Genomic DNA, 21,148 nt, shown 5'->3' with positions numbered 1-21,148 from the left:
TTAATAATTAAAAAATACAAAATATTGATAATTTTAACTAGGATTGTTTTGTCTGACCATAATTGGTGATGTTTTAAAATCAACATCAACCAAGACTATTTTTCGGCTGATATCAAATGGAGTTTTTTTTTGTCAAAGTATGCTGGAAATATTTGTCAGCTGACGTGAGTCGGGATTATTACATTTGAAAGCTTGAATGACCTAAACATTATGGTACTTATCTATGAAAGCTTGAGGATTTTGGTTTATGGTGTGAAAGCTCATGGTACTTAACTAGCATGTAGTGGTGCGTGTGCGCATCATATGCTTTAGTCTGAAATGAAATTATGGGCGAGCCATGTTGGTTCTTTGGTTTAGGAAGTGTCAAATGAAATTTGCTAGTAGTTTTCTGCTCAGGTGTTGGAGCTTTTATGCAGACTTTGGAGGAATTCGTGCTAGCAATTTTCTCTGCATTTGTACAATTTCCATAATAGTAAGGAACTATTCATATGGACTAGGACCACTGTTAAACCTTAAAGCAGCTTGTAGTGTTTGAAAAATAATCACATGATTTAATGTCTTATTCTTCTCTTTCTCTTGTAATTTACACATTGTTTTGGAGCTGGTATTTGAACTTTGAATTAGAGAGAACAAGGAATGACCATTACTAAAAGCAAAAAGATCGTTGAAAGTATCAAGAGAGAATTGGAACGATGTGAAGCAGAAAAGAAGACATTGGAAAAAAGGAGACTGCGTGCAAGGAATCACTGGCCAGAGCACAGGATGAGTCTACCAAGATATCTGAAACTATCACAAATGCTAAATCTAAAGTGAGACACTTTGATAATTGCTCTCCGGTGGATGGTTTGCTTTAGTTTTATCATTTCTTCAACCAATTTGTAGGCTTCTTCCATGGTGTTGAAATTCTGTTTTCCTTTACTTTCATTTCATAGAATGAATTATACAAGCTGCTCAATCTTGTGATGGAAGGCTCTTATATATAGCCTTGATTCCTAACTGCAATGTAACTGCCACAGCTAAGCCTAACAGCATGACAGCTCAGCATATACTACTATACCTACATTGTACAAGGTATTCATACAAGTATTCATATACATGACTATACTATCACTATACTTTTGGTATACTCTATTATTCCCCCCACAAACTCAAGGAGATTCATGCCAAAGGAAACACCTTGAGTTTGGTACGAATTGCAGTATGCTGAGAAGGTGACAGAGGCTTAGTTAGAGGATCAGCCAGTTGATCTTGGGCAGACACATGTAGTATATTGAGTTGTTTGGAGAGCACTTTTTCTCGTACAAAATGAATATCAAGCTCAATGTGCTTGGTTTTGGAGTGTAAGATGGGATTGTGAGATAGGGAAACTGCACTGAGGTTATCACACAGTAAGGTAGGAGTAAGAAATGGCACTTGGAGTTCACGGAGAAGGGACTGAATCCAGAGTAAATCTGCAGTGGTGTTTGCCATGCTGCGATACTCAGCCTCAGTGCTTGATCTAGCTACTAGTTGTTGTTTCTTTGATCCCCATGAGATGAGATTAGGGCCAAAATAGATACATGAACCAGATGTTGAACGTCTGTCATCTTGATCAGTGGCCCAATCTGCATCACTGTAAGCTCTTAAAGAGAATGGAGGACTGGTGGGTGATGGAGTGAGCAGTAGGCCATGACTGAGGGTGCCATTGAGGTACCTAAGTATTCTTTTGACAGCTTTCCAATGAGACTCCAGAGGATGTGCCATGAATTGACACACTTTGTTAACACTGAAAGCAATGTCAGGCCTTGTCAATGTAGCATATTGGAGAGCTCCAACAATGGATCTGTAGAGAGTGGGATCAGTCATGGTGTCTGAGCCGTATTTGCTAAGTCTGCAGCTGCTTACCATGGGTGAGCCAATTGGTGCAGAGTCTTCCATATGTGCCTTGCATAACAAGTCTCTGATGTACTTAGTTTGATTAAGTAGAAGAGCTCCTGAGGGTAAGTGATGAACCTCAATGCCTAAGAAGTAGTCAATCTGGCCCAGTTGCTTTAATGCAAACTTCATATTTAGCTTGTGAATGAGATCACTAATGAGGTGTGGTGCTGAGCCTGTGATTAGAATGTCATCAACATAAATCAGTACATAAGTACATGCACCATTTTGAGTGTGAATAAGCAGAGATGGATCACATTTGCTCTTGACAAATCCCAGTTGCAGTAAGGCTTGTGTCAATCTGTCATACCAGGCTCGAGGAGCCTGTTTTAGGCCATATAAAGACTTGTGAAGTTTGCAGACTAGGGACTTGTCTGAAGCCTCAAAGCCAGCAGGTTGGGCCATATATACTTCCTCTTGTAGTATGCCATTGAGGAAGGCATTATTCACATCAATCTGTTGCACAGACCACTTGAAGGTAATAGCCAGAGTTAGAATAATTCTGATGGTGATGGGCTTGATGACAGGGGAGAAAGTTTCTGTGAAATCAAAGCCAGCAGTTTGCAGGAAGCCCTTAGCTACAAGTCGGGCTTTGAACTTGTTAACAGTACCATCAGGATTTTCTTTTACCCGAAATATCCATTTACATCCAATTGCTTTCCTATGTTGTGGAAGAGGCACCAGTGTCCAGGTTTGGTTGTCCATGAGAGCTTTATATTCTGCCTGCATAGCTTGCAGCCAGGCAGGATCATTGAGAGCACTTTTGACAGATTTGGGTTCAAGAGCAGCCACAAATACTTTAGGCTTGAGATTACCAGTTTTGGCCCTAGTGATCATGGGGTGAGCATTGTGGTGAGATATGTTTTGAGAAGCAGGTCTGATTGCTGGCACAGGATCTGCAGGAGGTGTAGGGACACTTGGTGAAGTAGTAGATATTGGTTGAGATATGAGGGAGTTGATTTGAGATATAGTTAGAGGTGTGGAAGATGATGGTGACACTGATCCTGGTAATGGTGAGACTGGATCAGGTGGATCAGTGTCAGGAGCTGATGATGTCTCAGGGTGCAGATTTGTGTTTGTGTTTACTGAGGGAAACGGAATTTGTGCAGGGTAAGTGTGAGACATGTGTGAATTACTGGATGATGAAGCAAATAGAGACAAGTAGGGAAATTGAGACTCATGAAATATCACATCCTTGGAGATGTAAATTCGACCAGTTGCATCAAGGCACTTGTGACCTTTATGTTGAGGTGATACTCCTAGATAGACACATGGACTGGACCTATATTGAAGTTTGTGGTTGTTATAGGGTCTCAAGTGAGGAAAACAGAGACAGCCAAACACTTTGATCTGAGAATAATCAGGTTGAGATTGATGCAATGCATGGTAAGGTGACTGAAACAGTGGGATAGCACTGGAGGGTAACCTGTTAATGAGATATACAACTTGAGTGAAACTGTGATCCCAAAATTTTAGAGGTAAAGCTGCATGTGAGAGTAGTGTAAGTCCCATTTCAACAATGTGTCTGTGCTTCCTTTCAACAGTCCCATTTTGATGAGAGGTATGTGGACAGGTAAGTCTGTGTTGGATACCTAACTCATTGAGCAGGGCTGTGAAGGCTCTGAATTCACCTCCCCAATCAGATTGTATGGCCTTAATGGATGCTTGAAATTGGTTTTGGATAAGTGCTTTAAATTGAGTAAAGGCTTTAAGTGCATCACTTTTGGCTTTTAGGAAGTATATCCAAGTAAACTTGGTATAAGTATCCACAAAGGTGATATAGTAACTGTAGCCATAGTAGGATACAAAGGGAGCTGGCCCCCATAAGTCACAGTGAATGACTTCAAACGGTTTAGTGTAAATAGTATTGGATAAAGGAGAGTGCAGTCTATGAGATTTGCCCATACAACAGAAAGTGCAAGGAAGAGTTGCAGTTTTGTTAGAAAAAGGTATATTACACAGATTTAGAATGTTCTTAACAGCACTGGTGTGGGCATGGCCCAGCCGAAGGTGCCACATTTGAAATACATTGTCATTTTGCATAACAGAAACAATGTTATTACAATTGACAGGATTATTGAAAACAGAAAATTGACTGGAACTAGACATTGAGCTTGAATCTGAGTTTGAGGCAGCACCACTGTTGGTGAGAAACTTGAAAGGCTTGAACTGATAAAGGCCATCAGCTCCAACAGTGCCTTCAAGGAGACCTTGTTTAGAATCCTGATATTTGACAAAACAATGATAAGGATGAAACTCAAATATGACATTGTTATCTTGGGCAAATTTGCTAACTGATAACAGATTTTTAGAGATATTAGGCACATGGAGTAAATCTTTAAGAGTGAGCTTCACATTAGGTTCATTAGGTGAATGAAATTGAGATTGACCTAGAGAGTGAATTGACACACCTTGACCATTTCCCATCACAACTTGGTCCTGACCAGTGTAGGGAGAGCTGTAGGACAGGTTGTTGGGATTATAGGTGAGGTGATGTGAGGCACCAGAATCAGGGTACCAAGCTCCATTGGAGAACTGATCCATATTAGGCATGGCATAGGGCTGAGGCATGGCCAAGTGTGCAGTAGGCCTCATGTAAGGGTTGAAGTTCTGAGGCCTGTTGGAGGGTCCTACTTGGTAACCACCGCGTGAGTTTTGATTCATGGCTTGAGGATCATACCTGTACCAGCAGTTAATGGCATCATGATTTGGTTTAGCACAGATCTGGCACTTGACTTTGCCTTGATTTTGAGCTTGACCTTTTCCACGACCTCGGCCACGGCCTTTACCACGACCTCTTCCACGATTGGCATTGACATTGTAGTGCTCTGTTCCCAGTTCTTGACTCTCATGCTCAGAATTTGAATCACTGGCATTGGTTTCAGTATGTGCCACATTTGCTGACACACTTGGACTCGTAAGTTCTTGCTTGAACTTTTCAAACTGTGCTTCTTGAAGAAGGAGCAATGCTTCAACATCTTCGACAGTTGGTGTGTCAAAGCGACTATACACCATCATGACAAACGAATTGAACTCTTCTGGCAGTCCCTCAAGGATTGAATCAACTTGTTCTTGTTCAGAAACCATGTCACCAACCGCAACGAGTGAGTTCACACTCGATTTGATGCGCAGAAGGTATTCATTGACGGATCTTGAGAGTTTCTTCGTGTTCTTGAGTTCAGATCTCAATTGACGAGCACGAGATTTGAGTACAGAGTTGAAGTATTTGTGGATCTTGTCCCAGACTTCATGTGCGTGTCTACAACTCAGCACACGAGGAAGTACACCATCGGAGAGGGTGGATAGCAACCAAGTGAAGAGTGTTTGATCTTTGATTAGCCATTGTTGATACTCATCGGAGTTGATTCCAAGTGCGCAATCTTCAATCGACGCAAATTGCAACGGAATCTGCGGATTTACAACAAATCGATGAAGATTATGCGCAGTGATTACTCCATTTACCTGTTGACTCCACAGGAGAAAATTCTTCTCATCAAGCTTGATTGTGAGAGAATGTGTGAGCCCAGATTTGGTGGATGCTTTCGTTGTAGCTGGTAGATCAGCAAGCGAATTCACGTTCTGGTGCTCATCGTCCGCCATTAATGGAGGTTCTTCCATGGAAGACGAAGAGTTTCTGGCGCGGAAACGTAACAAACTTGTAACTGAATCTTAGAGACTCAGTGATACCATGTTGAAATTCTGTTTTCCTTTACTTTCATTTCATAGAATGAATTATACAAGCTGCTCAATCTTGTGATGGAAGGCTCTTATATATAGCCTTGATTCCTAACTGCAATGTAACTGCCACAGCTAAGCCTAACAGCATGACAGCTCAGCATATACTACTATACCTACATTGTACAAGGTATTCATACAAGTATTCATATACATGACTATACTATCACTATACTTTTGGTATACTCTATTACATGGTAATGATTTTAGGATAGTTTAATGACTTATATAGATTTTTTAGATAATTATGCTTTAAATGTATGCAATCAACACCAGAAAAGTATAACCAATTATATGATATTTGATCAAGTTGAGAATCACTCTATTGTTCTGCAAAGTAATTGACAGTAGATAGACCCAAATCAAATTTCAACTGAAAAACATGAGGAACTGCAAAGTAATTGACAGTAGCAACAAAACCTTGAGGAACTTCATTCACAATATTTCTTCAGCAAAACAACACTTATAATATCAAAAGATGTTACTACAAATTTTTCCTAAAATATATTTCCCCTAAAACTAACATTATAATTAAAATTGAAAAACCTAACAACACAATGTTTGCTAAATTTCTCATTTTCTTCTGCAATGCTTCAATTTGTAAGTTCAAATCAGTCACTATCATTGATTCTCTTGTGATAGAAGAAGGATTAGAAACTTAGTTTTCTTCTTGGGTTTCTCCTTGTTCTTGCAGTTAGAATAGCTGTACGTCTTCCATGGTGGCAACGACGAATGATTCTACCAGAAAATGTAGAAGAACTGTCACTTGCAGACATGGAGAAATCAAAGCCCACTAGGAAAAAGATGAAGTGAGGAGAGGAAAAAGATGGAGCGAGGGGAACAAATAAGACTAGGGAGAAACACACACTTAAGACTCCACCATGTTGGAATTGAGAGGAGAGAAGCTTTAGAAACCCTAATTTGAGGAAGAAGAAGCAAGTGAAGAAGAAAATATTTGACAACTTTTTAAATTTTGTATCAAAGCCCAGTCTACGTGTCACAATCTGGGATAATTTGTCACGTTGGATAGTCTATGTGGGATTAAAATTGCCAATAATGTACCTCCCTAACGGCGTTACTTTCAAATTTAATGACAATGACTATTTTGCAAAACTTATGCAAAGATAGGGACTATTTTTAACATTTCAAAAAGATAAGGACTGCAAAAAAGGGTCAAAAGTCAGGGACCAAAATGTCTATTTATAAAATTATTTCTAGTGTGTGACGTTACCTTTTGTTTGGATTAGAAATTTTAAAATTCTAGGGAATTTTAAATGTTTAGAATTTAACTTGCTTTGATTTTAATTTCATTTATTTTTTACATGCTTTGTTTGGATAAATCAATTCAAATTTCTTCAATTTTAAAGTTTTTATTTGGATAAGACAATTCAATTTTCTCCACATGCAAATTTTCAATTTTATATTTTAAATAGATGAAATTTTAATATTAAACTTTATAGAAAATAAACACAATCTAATTTTGAAATATAAATTAAAAAAATATTTTTCAATTTTTAATAATGTAAAAATACAAAATATTTATAATTTTAAGTATGATTGTTTTGCCTGACCATAATTAGTGATGTTTTAAAACCTACATCAACCAAGACTATTTTTCGGTCGACATCAAATAGGTTGCATCAACTGAAAAAACCTGGATGACAACGGCAAAAAAAATCATTGGCCGACATCAGCAAAAAATTTGTTGGACAAGTGGCCTCAATAACTTAAGACGGTTGGTGAATTAAGTCTCACTAACACACTTTTAATCCCCTTCTAAATGATAGGCTCAGAATGCAGAAGAAGAAGAAGCAATCAATTTAAAAATGTTCGTTAAACATGAAAGGAAAAATTGATTGCAATAACATAAATGAGATAAGGGAAGACAGAAATGCAAACTCGATTTATACTCGTTCAACCACTTCCATTGCCTACGTCTAGTCCTCAAGCAACCCACTTGAGATTTTCCACTATCTTTGTAAAAAATCCTTTTTACAACTTTTGAACACCCAATGAATCCTTTTCCCTTGTGTTCAAGAAACTCATAATTCAAGAAACAACCAGTCTCTTGATTACAATTGACTTTTTGAGAAGAACAGAAAGATTGCTCTCCTTTAGAGTGGATAATACAATTTGAAGTTTCTGGATAAACTTTCAATAGATTTGCAAGTGTTTGCCCAAGAGTTGTTGAGAGAGCATTTGACAATTAAGTTCTCTTGGAATATCTCTCTTACTTTTTTATGTCAGACACACATATATATAGGCCCTTCGTACCTTTTCAAAATGGTTTGAAGAGATATGTATTTTCAAAAAGCTTTTTCGGAAAATTTTCACTGGTAATTGATTACAGATTTCTGGTAATCGATTACACAATTATATTTTGAAGGGTCATGACTTTTGAATTTGAATTTCAAGAGTTCCATTGCTGATAATCGATTACAAACATCTGGTAATCGATTACAGGTTCAAAATTCAAATTCAAAACCTTTTTTAACAACTATTTTCCAAAATTGTCCTCTGGTAATCGATTACCAGAGCCTTGAATGTCTTGGAAACACTTTGTTTTGAGGCAAGACTTGATCTTGAATTAAACTTGAAGCAAGGCTTTGTTTGTTAAAGCAACCTTGTATTAATCTTGAAGGAATGTTTAACCTTTAAAGCAACCTTGTTTGATTCTTTTTTGACATCATTAAAATCATGTATTCATACATTCACATTCTCCCCTTTTTTTATGATGACAATCATCATCAAGTGATTTCTTTTCAGCATCATCAAAACATGCATGATTCACATTCTCCCCCTTTTTGAAGATGACACTCATTATCAAGAAAATTCTTTTTGACATCATCAAAACCTGCATGATTTACATTCTTCCCCTTTTTGATGATGACAACCATCTGTAGGTTAGGAGCAACAACAAAAAAAGATCTATCTGTATAGTTTACTCCCCCTTGATTTTGCAATGATTGCTTATATGAGACAGTTGAAGTTTTCATATATAAAAAGTTGTCTCATAAAGAATAAATAATTTTCCTTACTATCTTATCTTTTATCTATCTCTCTCCTTTTGTCAACATAAAAAACAAAATCATGAGCAGAGAGGAGAAAATCATTCAACAATTTATAATGAATTAAAAGAGTAGAGAATGTCGTACTATACAAGTATCATTTCATGGCCTAAAAGAAAAAATATTACCACTTGTAGCAATGTATGAGAGTCAATTGATACCAAAAGGCATTAAAAAAAACTATTTTGCACCCACAAAAATACATATCGAATATAAAAAATTCAAAATATATAATAAGAAAAAAAAATCATCAAAAGTAATCAATAATCAACATAACCTTCAAACACAATCATCAAAATCAATCATCAAAGACAATCAACATAACTCTTAAACACAATCATCATAGCCAAGAAAAAACTCAATAAAAAAACAATCATCAAAGACAATCAACATAACTCTCAAATACAATCATCATAACTATCAAACATAATTATCAAAGACAATCAAAACTCAAGCAGAAAACAAGCATCAAAACTCAGTCAAAAAATTAACAATCATAAGCAAAAATAATAAAAAAAGTAGACAAACATTAAAATCCTCTTCTTAGATAAATGGTCTTTATCACATAATTGATGAATACTTAATAAACTATTCTTAAGATCATCAATATTTAAGGCATCTTCTTTGGAGATAGAGGAATTCATACCTATTTTTCCAATTCCAACAATTTTACCTTTATTTGTTGTCTCCATAGATCACATGTTCACTATTTTTGGTAGAAATATGAATAAACTCTTATGCTTTTGCCGCCTTGTGTTTGGAGCAATCGCTATCAATGTATTAACTTTACTCTTCTCCACTTTCATAATCTTTCACCATGAGACCCAAATTTATGATTTTATTTTTTGAATCACTTGAAGAATTTATGCCATTATCTTCCCAAGTGATGTATGCTTTCTCTACTTTCTTTTCTTTGAAATTCCTCTTGTCGGATTTTTCCATTCTTCTTTTAAAGACAGGACAATTGAAACTCATGTGCCCATGTTGATCTCATTCATAGCATTTTGGGGCTAAGGAGGAATCTTCTCCTTCTTTCATCATCATCCCATTCTTATCTAAATTTTTCTATAGTTGCATTTCCCACTACCATTGTAGGAATGAAGGGACCAATTTCAATGACTTCCCATATATTTAAATCTATGGCTTCAATAAAGATTTGCATTCGAGTTTTCCAATAGTGATAACCCTTTCCATTGAAAACAAGAGGCCTATTAATAGAATTTCCCTCAGGAAATGGAAAGTTAAATGAGGCCATATTTATTCTATAAGTTTTAAAATTTTAGACAAGAATCCTACTCTGATACCACTTGTTGAACAAGTGGTTTCAATAACTTAAGATGGGAGGTGAATTAAGTCTCACTAACAAACTTTTAACCCCCTTCTAAATGATAGGCTCAAAATGCAGAAGAAGAAGAAGAAACAATCAATTTAATAATGTTTTTTAAACATGAAAGGAAAAATTGATTGCAATAACATAAATGAGATAAGGGAAGAGAGAAATGCAAACTCGATTTATACTGGTTCGGCCACTTCCCATGCCTACGTCCAGTCCTAAAGCAACCCACTTTAGATATTCCACTATCTTTGTAAAAATCCTTTTTACAACTTCTGAACACCCAAGGAATCCCTTTCCCTTGTGTTCCGGAAGCTCACAATTCAAGAAACAACCAGTCTCTTGATTATAATTGACTTTCTGAGAAGAACAGAAAGATTGCTCTCCTTTAGAGTGGATAATACAATTTGAAGTTCCTGGATGAACTCTCAATAGACTTGCAAATGTTTGCCCAAGAGTTGTTGAGAGAGCATTTCACAATGAAGTTCTCTTGGAATATCTCTCTCTCACTTTTTGATGTCAGACACATATATATAGGCCCTTTGTGCCTTTTCAAAATGGTTTGAAGAGATGTGTCTTTTCAAAACCTTTTTTTGAAAATTTTCAATGGTAATCGATTACACAGTTATATTTTGAAGGGTTATGACTTTTGAATTTGAATTTCAAGAATTTTGTTGCCGGTAATCGATTACAAACATATGATAATCGATTACAGGTTCAAAATTTAAATTCAAAACCCTTTCTAACAGCTATTTTCCAAAATTGTCTTTTGGTAATCGATTACACTGCCTAATAATCGATTACCAGAGTCTTAGATGTCTTGAAAACACTTTATTTTGAGGCAAGGCTTGATCTTGAGTTAATCTTGAAGCAAGACTTTGTTTGTTGGAGAAACCTTGTATTAATATTGAAGCAATGCTTAACCATTGAAGCAACCTTGTTTGATTCTTTTTTGGCATCATCAAAATCATGTATTCATATATTCACATTCTCCCCCTTTTTGATGATGACAATCATTATCAAGTGATTTCTTTTCAGCATCATCAAAACATCCATGATTTACAAAATTCCCATCATTGATGTCAGCGAGAAAAAAATATTCTTACCGAAAAAACATCGGGCAACGTCAGTGAAAAAAAACTTATGTCGATGTCGGTCGTAAAAACATTTGTCACCTGTAGTTGCGAGTGTTGAACGAGAATGAGTTGCGAGCAATAACGTCGTGAGTTCAAGTGGGCATCTCCGAAAAAAGAATTTCAAATTCTATAGTTTTTTAGAGGATTTGAAATCTCACTGTTTTTGGTCAATCAAAATGATTTATAAAAGTATCAAAAATTAAATCTCATTTCAAATATTTTATCCAAACAAGTTATTTTATCATGAATCCTTTTAAATTCCTTGAAAAAATGGATTTCCTTGCTGAATTGCTCCATCCTAACACTACAAAATTTATAATTCATGCTATTTTCTTTCCATGAAAGTTGCTTATAATTTCATTTCAAATATATTTATTTTTTAAATTCTATAATTATAGTGCTCCAAACGGGAGTCTAAATTTAAAACGGGATCGAAAGAGTGCACCAAGTACACTTAAAAATATCACAAAAGGTTAAAATATTTAAATGCTTAAGTTATTATATATTATCATTTACTAATATTTTTAAAAAATAAAAACAAATTTATTATTTGAAAAAGCCACACACATATAATTTAGTCAATATGAACGTCACGGGCTATATTTTGTTTTTATATATATTAGTAATATAGTAATATATTGATGCCACGTACACAAAAATTTGAGTGTTGAAATTACTCAAATAAGTGAAAATAGAATAGAATGGTAAATGAAACTAAAAAAATGAAAATAGCGACGGTCGAAATTTGAAGTGGACCATGAAAAAAAAAACTCTGATAACTCATGATAGGTTCCTTCAATAAGTTTTTTCTTTTAAGAGAAAAAAATTATAAGCTTAAATTAATTCATTGACAATCATATCAAATTGTCAAGTAGTATTCCATAAATAAAAGTTATTATTCCCACAAGAACTTGATAATACTCTTAACAAATATTAGAAAATTTTTACTAATTAAACTAAAAAATGAACAATGATGATTTGAACACGATATTCAATAATAAAGATAAATTAAAACAAAGGTACAAGTTATAATATTTTTGGGATTTTTTTACAAGCACTCAATAAAATGATATGAAATTCAAATGACAAAAATTATCGGAATTATATTTCACCAAATCAAACTCTCCTTACACTAAGATAACATACTCAACTTGTTATTCAATGTTAATATAAGACATAGTTCAAAAATGATATTTTAATCCTTAATTCCTTAGGTGATAATATCTAAGTTCTTCCATTAAAAGTCAATCTCTTGCATATTTAACAAAGAAATTGTTTTAAGTTCCATGACCAAAAGATAATCATTATCCTTCATCATATTCCTAGCTCTAAGGTTTAATGGATATTTTACCACAGTTCAAGTTCAAGATAAAAGAAAGCATTTTTCAATCGCAATCTTATCTAAAAATTAAGGTACGGGTCACCAACCAATCGATAGCAAGCATAAAACATAAAAGTAAAAGGCTAACATTGAAGAACAATGAAATATATAACAATATTTCAATAAAAACATCAAAGTATAAGGGTCAATACATAGATGAACATTTGAAATTGGACAAAAGACTAAAATTGTGAATCTTTTAAAAGTTACTGATGAAATATCTCAATTAAGAAATAAAAGACTAAAATAACCAACATTTTAAAAGGAGATGAAATGTCTAATTTAATATGGGAAATAAAATCCCATATTTAAGAAAATGGAATGACCAAAAAATGCATTTTAGCCTTGATTCAAAGGAGGGTGTGTTAAGTAGAATGAAACATCCATGTAATATTTTTTCAAACAATAAGAAGAGATTTATCCGAGAGTTAAAAAAAACAAAAATATTTGTATAATTTGACCAAATCTTCATAATGTTATTATAATTTTGTTCATATTTTACTTATGTAGTATACATTATATACATTATAGTTTTAATTTTTATAAATTATTTTATTTTCGTTGTTGTCACTATTTATTGTTTTACGATTCTGGTCCTTGTCACTATTAACGGATGATGTGATAATCATCTATTAGAAAATACTAATACCACGTACCCATGATGTTTCTATAAAAATATATATGAGAACTAAAATGAAGTTCACTCGAATATGACAGTGTAAAGTTTGTACGTTACAAAAATTTCAAGCACCAGCAGCTTTCAACGTGTATAGTATACTCAGGACGACATACGTTTTTAGCTATGCAATATCTTTCTTCCATTGCTTTCATATTCTCGGAATAATAAGAAGAAAAATCAAGCTTTCCAAAGCTTTCTATAACCCAACAAACAAAATTGAGAACTTGAAGCTTCCGAAACTATGAAGACATGCTTATTTGTATTGCAATATTTTTCTTGGTTTAATTTTTATATTCACGGGATAATAACAAGAAACATATAGAAGGTTTAAAATAGTTTTCTGAACGTAAACTGAGCTAGGCAGCTCTACACGGCTGTTTCTCTACTTGCTCGCTCGTCTAAGCTTCTGAGGAGTGAAACAATATTTTGACATAGTAATATGAATATGACATGGTTACTTTCCAAAGAAAGTGGGCCACAAGGGACAATGGTTCAAAGAATATCACAAGATCCTGCTATGTTAATACAAATTCATTTCAATCATTAACACCCGGACAGAATTACTAGAAACAGTCTACATTGTAACTGAAAAAAGAAAAAACCACTGTTGCGGAGTCAACAAAATATGGAGTCTCAATTTCCCCTTCCTGTTTTCTTTCCACAACTATAGGCCTCTAATGCTTACAATGGCAGGGGTGACAGGAGATCCTCTAGGGTTCATCAGGTAGGTGGAAGTTAATTCATCTGGTTCTTCTCTTGAACAAAAGATGAAGATGTTTTCTAGACAGATGAAGATTATGATGAAGGCTCAGGTGTAGATGATGACACCCACGCCCCCACACTCCTCCAAAATATATGTATTGAATTACAATAACAGTAATGCCAAAATAATTGAATTACAATAACGATTTTTAACAAGTAAGAAAAACTATATTTTGGGTCGAACTTATATTTGGATTCCAAATATGTATTCTTTGATAATGATAGAAAGAATTTGAAAACAGACTTCATTACAAACCATGTTACTTACAATTGTAATATATTTATCAAAGCAGGAGAAGATTACATCTGCTGGGAAGAATATAAAAGAATGAAATTCGTATTTCTATAAAATTGTCAATTTCTATACAATTGTTTTTACAGTGAATTTACTGCTCAGACAAATAAATTCATCCTTATCACCATCTGCTTCAAGAGGAAATAGATGGGATAATACAACTCCAATGTTGAAAGGAAACACATGTCAAGAGGATGCCACCTTGGGTACCTCCAACCATTTCCATACCATCAGCAAACCACTCTCATCTCCAGTGAAGAAGAGGCCACCAGGACCTAACTCAATCAATGCCACATCTTTCTTGGCAAATAAACGTCCCCTCTCTGAAAATCTGTTGAAAAAACATCATCAGAGGATGCAACAAAAAAATAAGAAATATTACCATGACGGAGGTACAGTAACAAAAAGAAACGTGAATAATTTAGATTTACTTACGAAGGCAATTCATACATGTGAACTGAATTGTCTCTGCACGAGGAAAATAATATTGGCTTTCCCTCTGCATCAGGCATCCCAAAGACTGAAACAACACCCTGTAATATAAAAAAATCATCAATTTAGGAGATTGACCAACTCGTCAGCATTATAAGAAATATCAGCTTTTACACATGAAAATAAAACCAAATGATATTTCAACACATAAGATTAAGTCAACGCTTACATTTTCTTCGGTGTGTGTATATATCACTTCCAAAGATCCTGCTTCAATGCAAGCCCAGACTTTAATTGTGCGGTCAGATGAACTTGACAACAGATATTGATCCCAACAGATAAGGGATGTGACTGCATCAGTATGATCATTTAGTGTCATTGTACACTGTAATGTATCCATGTCCCACACCTGAAGAAGACAAAATAACAACATCCGGTTGTTATAGGACAGTTCAAAGAAAATTACATATCCTTTTCTCAGAAAAAATTCTCATGTTAATAAAGAAAAATAGAATCCTCAACAACAGACATACCTTTATGCTTTGGTCCATGGACCCGGAGTACAGCATCTTGCATCCAACCGCCAGACAAACCACTGCTTTAGTGTGGCCAGTGAGAGACGCAACCAGTTCAAAAGGAGAATTGGCTTTAGAGCTTCCTCTCCAAGCAAAAATGACACCATCCTGAAATTTTAAATAAAACAAATTTTAACTCACCCCAGAAAAAAAGAATTCGGTTAGGGGAATATCATTGGACAATATTAATAACATGGTTAGTTACCTCTGCACCAGCAAAGAGTGTATTGTTGCCAACAGTCATGGCACGGACTCGGCCTTTGGGTCCATCAAGAGTAAACTCTGACATGGTCTGGATATTCCAAGCCTTCACAACAACCACAGCCACATAATCAGTTTGCATGTACTACTCCTATGATTAGACATTATCATACATCAAAACCAAACAATGACAGATAAGAGCTTACCTTGACAGCATTTTGCAGACCAACAAAAATCCATGACCCCTCACTGATCAAAGAGGTAACCTCAGCACCAAGATTGATGACTTTAGCACATTGACCAGTATGGCAGTCCCATATCCTAACTGTCCCATCAGTGCTGCCAGAATAAAGTTTGTCGGATCCAACAGGAAGTGCGATGCCAGTGATAACCTGTTTTCAAAAGCTTTAATTTAACTACTACAAAAAATATTAACATGATGCGGAGGCTCACAAATTCTAGCATTTCCTAGGAAACTAGGGAAGAGAATGCTTTTTCAAAAAACACTTATTCCGCTATTCTAGCATATAGTTACATTATAAAACTCTATGACTGTAATCAATAATTGTTAAAACATTAGTCAATTATTAAGTCAGATATCAATTTTGATTTAATCATTATGCTAAAAATGAACTATGAAAGAACTTTAAATATAATTTTGGTGTGTTAAATACTAAATGGAGGTTCAAGAGTCAAGTACCTTCTTATGTTCTTGAAGTTTCGTTACTGTGGAAAACCCATCACCACGAAACCATGAATGCAGATACAGGCATTGTTCACCATGTACACAATTGTTGTTGATCCAGTATTTACATATCCTTGGTGATGATTTCTTGAAAGCCTTAGCAACCCTTGTTGCATCTCCTCTATCTCCATTATCTCTATGCAATGCTTTCTTTGAACCATATTTCGGGGTATTCTCAGAGGAGGAATGGGGCTTTTTTCCGTAGCTATATGCAGTATTGCCATAACCACAAGCAGCAGGTGGAGATGGTGTCTCTATGTGCAAAAATCTGCATGGATTTCTGTTACATTTTCCAGCTCTCCAATAAGAGCATGTTGTTCTACCAATGCGCTCAGTTCTTCGTGCAAACTTTGTATCCATGATATTCTAAAAAACACACATGGCATTGTAATGACATCCCAGATCAGGTACTGTTTCCTATCAATAAAATTCTCCATGGCTCATGCTTTCAGTCATTAACTCAATGATTAAATCCCAGCCATAGACTTAATTCTTCATCCAAAACCCAAAACCTTTTGGCTCCCAAATTTTCCATTCCCAAAATAACAATCGTAAAGCAAGTGATGAACGGCAACAAAACTATGTTGATCGAGGAAGATCAACAACATCAATATCAAAACCCATTGAAGACTTGGATCAAAGACCAATAATTTAACCCTGATCAGCAACGTCAATAGAGACTCTCCCAAAACCCCAAATTATGGTATCGCCGATCCTTATGAAAACCCTGATAATAAATAAATTGAAAGGAACCCTAAACGCGAAACCCTATATTTGCATCGTGGAAGCGCAGAAAACTTCACTGAGATAAATGAAGTCGGATAGAACATAGATTCTCGCAGATCATCCATCACAAACCCTAAAAGAAGTATTAGATTTTCGCGTTCGGAGAAACAAACCTGAGTGGTAGAAACGTAGCAAAAGCTTCAGAATTCAACTCTCTTGATTTGTTGGAACGATTGTTGAGAGAAAGAACAGAGAGCAAAATAAGGCTTCTATTTTCTTAATCAAACGTTGGTGTAAGTTGCCAATGTTGTGTGATTATTTATAGTTTCTCTGTTAGCTTGTAAAGCACGCAACAATAAGATGAGATATATGATTTTTTTTATTTTTTTTTATAAAAAGACATTTGCAGTCATATAAGGATAAATTAAGGCTTAAAAAAAGATAGTTATTTTCTTTCAAAAAAAATAATTATTTCTGAAATTTAATATTTTGAAGATAGTTTGAATTTACTTATGAAAATATTTGTTGAGTTTCAATTTATAAAATTATTTCTAGTGTGTGAAGTTACCTTTTGTTTGGATTAAAAATTTTAAAATTCTAGGGAATTTGGAATGTCTAGAATTTAACTTGTTTTGATTTTAATTTCTTTTATTTTTTAAATGCTTTGTTTAGATAAATCAATTCATACTTCTTCAATTTTAAATTCTTTGTTTTGATAACGCAATTTAATTTTCTCGATATGCAAAATTTCAATTTTATATTTTAAATAGATGAAATTTTAATATTAAACTTTATAGAAAACAAACACAATCTAATTTTGAAATGTTAATTAAAAAATGTTTTTCAATTTTTAATAATTTAAAAATACAAAATCTTTATAATTTTAACTATGGTTGTTTTGTCTGACCACAATCGGTGATGTTTTAAAATTGACATCAACCAAGACTATTTTTTGACTAATATCAAATGAGATTTTTTTGTCAAAGTATGCCGCAAATATTTGTCTGTTAGACAAGTGACCTCAGATATCTTAAGAAGTGAGATTGAATTAAGATATTAGAAACTATTTCCCTAATTAAAATTTTAACTCTCCATTTTAAAATTTTCAATGTACCCTTATTATGAATTACTTAACAAGACAATTTAAAATAAACTTCTTTAATACAAAAGACAAAAAACAATAAATAAAAGAAGTTTAAGGGAAGAGAAAGTGCAAACTCAGTTAGTTTATACTGGTTCGGCCACGCCTTGTGTCAACGTCTAGTCTCCAAGCAACCTGCTTGAGATTTCAACTATCTTGTAAAATTCCTTTTACAATGTCTGAACCACACAAGGACAACTCTTCCTTTGTGTTCAGATAACCTTACTACAAGAGACCCTCGATCTCTTAATCAATTCTTGTGAATAAGAAAAGGAAGAAGAAGAATTATCTTTTTAAGAGAAAGATGATATAATGAAGATCACTCAATGATTCCTTATTGAATTTGCAAGTGTTTTGGCCAAGAAATGTTTTAGAGGATAAGACAATTTTGTTTTTGAGAGGATGAGACTCTTTGTGTAGAAAAACTCTAAGGAAATTCGTGTCCCAAGTCACCTATTTATAGGCCTTTGAAAGCTATTAAAAAAACTCTTGAACAGATGTGACTCTTGAGAGTTATTTTCGAAAATTCCTCCTGGTAATCGATTACAAGCATTGTGTAATCGATTACAGGCTTTAAAATTTGAATTCAAATTTTTAATAGCTGTTATAAACAGTTTCAACTGCTGGTAATTGATTAAAAGAATTGTGTAATCGATTACATGCTTTCCAAAATATTTAAAAACATTTCAGAAAGCGTTTTGGCCACTGATAATCGATTACATCCTCTGGTAATCGATTACCAGAGAGTAAATACCATATTTTAAAATTTCAAACAAGCATCCTTTGGCCAAATCTTTGCATCATCAATTAGTGAAAGCTTTCTAAGACTCTTATGGACTAACTTCAACATTTATATTGGATTTCTTGGAGTCTTGTCTTGGATCAACCATAAGAAGCGCGTTTCTTTGGCATCATCAAAACTTCATGATATATTTGCTTATACAATCTCCTCCTTTTTTATGATGACAATATCCTGAAATCAAGATAAACTACATACAATTGATAATGCATTCACACAACCCTTACTCCCCCTAACTTTTGGAATTTATGCCTAAGTTTATAAATCTTACCCTTGTTCTCTCCCCCTTTGGCAACATCAAAAATCCAAAAATGGTTAATGAAAAAAACTAAGTAAATATCTAAACAAAGCACAAGTCATTCATAAACTAAATCAATCCAGAGAATAATCCACACAAGTCTTAATTAACCAATTCAAAGTCTAGAAATAACCAAACACAAAGTCTAGAAATATCCAACACAATGGTAAAAGTCCAAGAGAACCATAACTAAAGCAACAAAAAGCCAAAATACACAACTGAAATAAATAACTACTTAAGATAGTAGAGATAACTAAGGGTTGGCTGGTGGATCGAAGCAACGCCTAATGAAGCTCATATTGTCCTCAAGTCGAGTAATCCTCGTATCCATCCCATCGAAGTGAGCATCCATGGCATCCAGGGGAGTATCCATAGCATCAAATCGGTCACCCACAAAAGCTCAAAGATTGTGGAATTCAGAGAGAACATCGTTCAGAAGTGAAGAGGAATCAACCCTTTGCGGTGGAGGAGAAAGAGTACGTTCGTCATGGATTGGCTGAGGTAAGTCTTGTTTCCGAACCCACTGACCATCATCATCCTTACGGTAACCAAACAAGATAACCGCACCAACACCAATAGCAAAAGATCTTTTTACTTGAACAAATGGTTCATCTTCCAAAGGAATTTTGAAATGATGAAGAAAAAGGGTGACGAGGTGAGGATAAGGGAGAGGTGCATTGGCCCGTAATGCCTTATGCATCCGGTACCGAATCAAGTGAGCCCAGTCGATCTAACGACTGGTAAGAAAAGCCCACATAAAAATCAAATTCTCCTCGAAGGCTTGAGCAAGGTTAGAAGAACGGAAAAGTAAAATACGAACAATAATATAGTGCATGATGCGGCAATCAAAGGTTAATGACCCAACAAGTAATTTGTCGGTCATATCAGCCTGGTCATTGCAGACCATACACCGAGCATCATGACTAGAATAATCAAACTTCCAGTCATCAACAATGGTGCCCTCAAAAGGAACACCTTCACTGGGTAATTTTGTCAATGAAAAGAACAAAGATTGATCAATAAACCAGCTGACACTTCGGTAGGGGGAGATCGGAGTGGTGGTCGCTAGTAAGAAGGTTGCTAAGTAGCAACATCATCCATATTTTGATGCACACGATCCACACTCGTCTCCTTGCAGCGGCTGGGTGAAATCTTGCCCTGGTATGCATAGTAGTTGTGCGAGAGTCTCCCCCTCTGGTTGTGCTTGCACAGTTGGTCACCCTCCAATATCAGGGGGTGGCCCAGGAACTGATAAAAGTAAACAACTAGCCCCTCACCCGGGAGCGCAACCCTCGATTAAGCATTAAGGGCAGAGGACCTTGAGTTCTCTGAAGGCGCAGATGTGGAGCCCTCTAAAAGCGAGGACGTGCAGTCCTCTAAAGGCGAGGACGTGTAGTCCTCTGAAGGTGAGGGTGTGTAGTCCTCTGAAGGTGAGGACGTGTAGCCCCCTGAAGGCGAGGGCGTGTAGCCCCCTGAAGGCGAGGGCGTGTAGCCCTATGAAGGCGAGGACGTGTAGTCCTCTTAAGTCGGGGGCGTGTAGCCCTTTGAGGGTGAAGAGGTGTAGTCCTCTGAAGTCGAGGGTGTGTAGTCCTCTGAAGGTGAAGACGTGTAGCCCCCTAAAGGCGAGGGCGTGTAGCCCTATGAAGGCGAGGACATGTAGTCCTCTGAAGGTGAGGACGTGTAGCCCCCTGAAGGCGAGGGCGTGTAGCCCTATGAAGGCGAGGACGTGTAGTCCTCTGAAGGGGAGGACGTGTAGTCCTCTGAAGGTGAGGATGTGTAGTCCTCTGAAGGCGAGGACATGTAGTCCTCTGAAGGTGAGGACGTGTAGTCCTTTGAAGGTGAGGACATGTAGTCCTCTAAAGGCAAGGGACCTGTAGTCCTTTGAAGGCGAGGACCTGTAGCCCTCTGAAGGGGAGGACGTGTACTCC

The 21,148-nt window shown here is 35.5% G+C and overlaps 1 protein-coding gene across 2 annotated transcripts; it reads right to left on the bottom strand.

The window, feature by feature from the left end:
- Positions 1 to 14,348: 14,348 nt before the first annotated feature.
- LOC100793983 (zinc finger CCCH domain-containing protein 48) lies at positions 14,349 to 17,271 on the bottom strand. Of its 2 annotated transcripts, none has more exons than XM_003546431.5 (7): positions 16,212 to 17,271; positions 15,718 to 15,903; positions 15,516 to 15,617; positions 15,269 to 15,418; positions 14,965 to 15,144; positions 14,739 to 14,836; positions 14,349 to 14,634 (listed from the first exon to the last, which is right to left on the bottom strand). In XM_003546431.5, the coding sequence occupies exons 1-7, from the start codon at positions 16,614 to 16,616 to the stop codon at positions 14,490 to 14,492; spliced, it is 1,266 nt and encodes a 421-aa protein (XP_003546479.2). In that variant the 5' UTR covers positions 16,617 to 17,271; the 3' UTR covers positions 14,349 to 14,489. The 2 variants fall into 2 exon arrangements, with proteins under 2 accessions (XP_003546479.2, XP_006597847.2); XM_006597784.4 differs by having other exon boundaries at positions 14,754 to 14,836.
- Between the last annotated feature and the right edge of the window lie 3,877 nt (positions 17,272 to 21,148).

Source organism: Glycine max, chromosome 15, assembly GCF_000004515.6.
Source record: "Glycine max cultivar Williams 82 chromosome 15, Glycine_max_v4.0, whole genome shotgun sequence".
Lineage (NCBI taxonomy): Eukaryota > Viridiplantae > Streptophyta > Magnoliopsida > Fabales > Fabaceae > Glycine > Glycine max.
Note: the sequence above shows the minus strand (reverse complement) of the source record. Positions and strands in the feature narration are given on the sequence as shown.

Bases quoted from the DNA above. Each gene is read 5' to 3' on its own strand.
- LOC100793983 (XM_003546431.5), bottom strand. From the start codon at position 16,616: ATGGATACAAAGTTTGCACGAAGAACTGAGCGCATTGGTAGAACAACA. The intron at 15,419-15,515 runs GTAACTAACCAT...TTAAAATTTCAG, and splicing joins CACTCTTTGCTGGTGCAGAG to GATGGTGTCATTTTTGCTTG. The intron at 14,635-14,738 runs GTAAGTAAATCT...TTTTTTCAACAG, and splicing joins CACATGTATGAATTGCCTTC to ATTTTCAGAGAGGGGACGTT.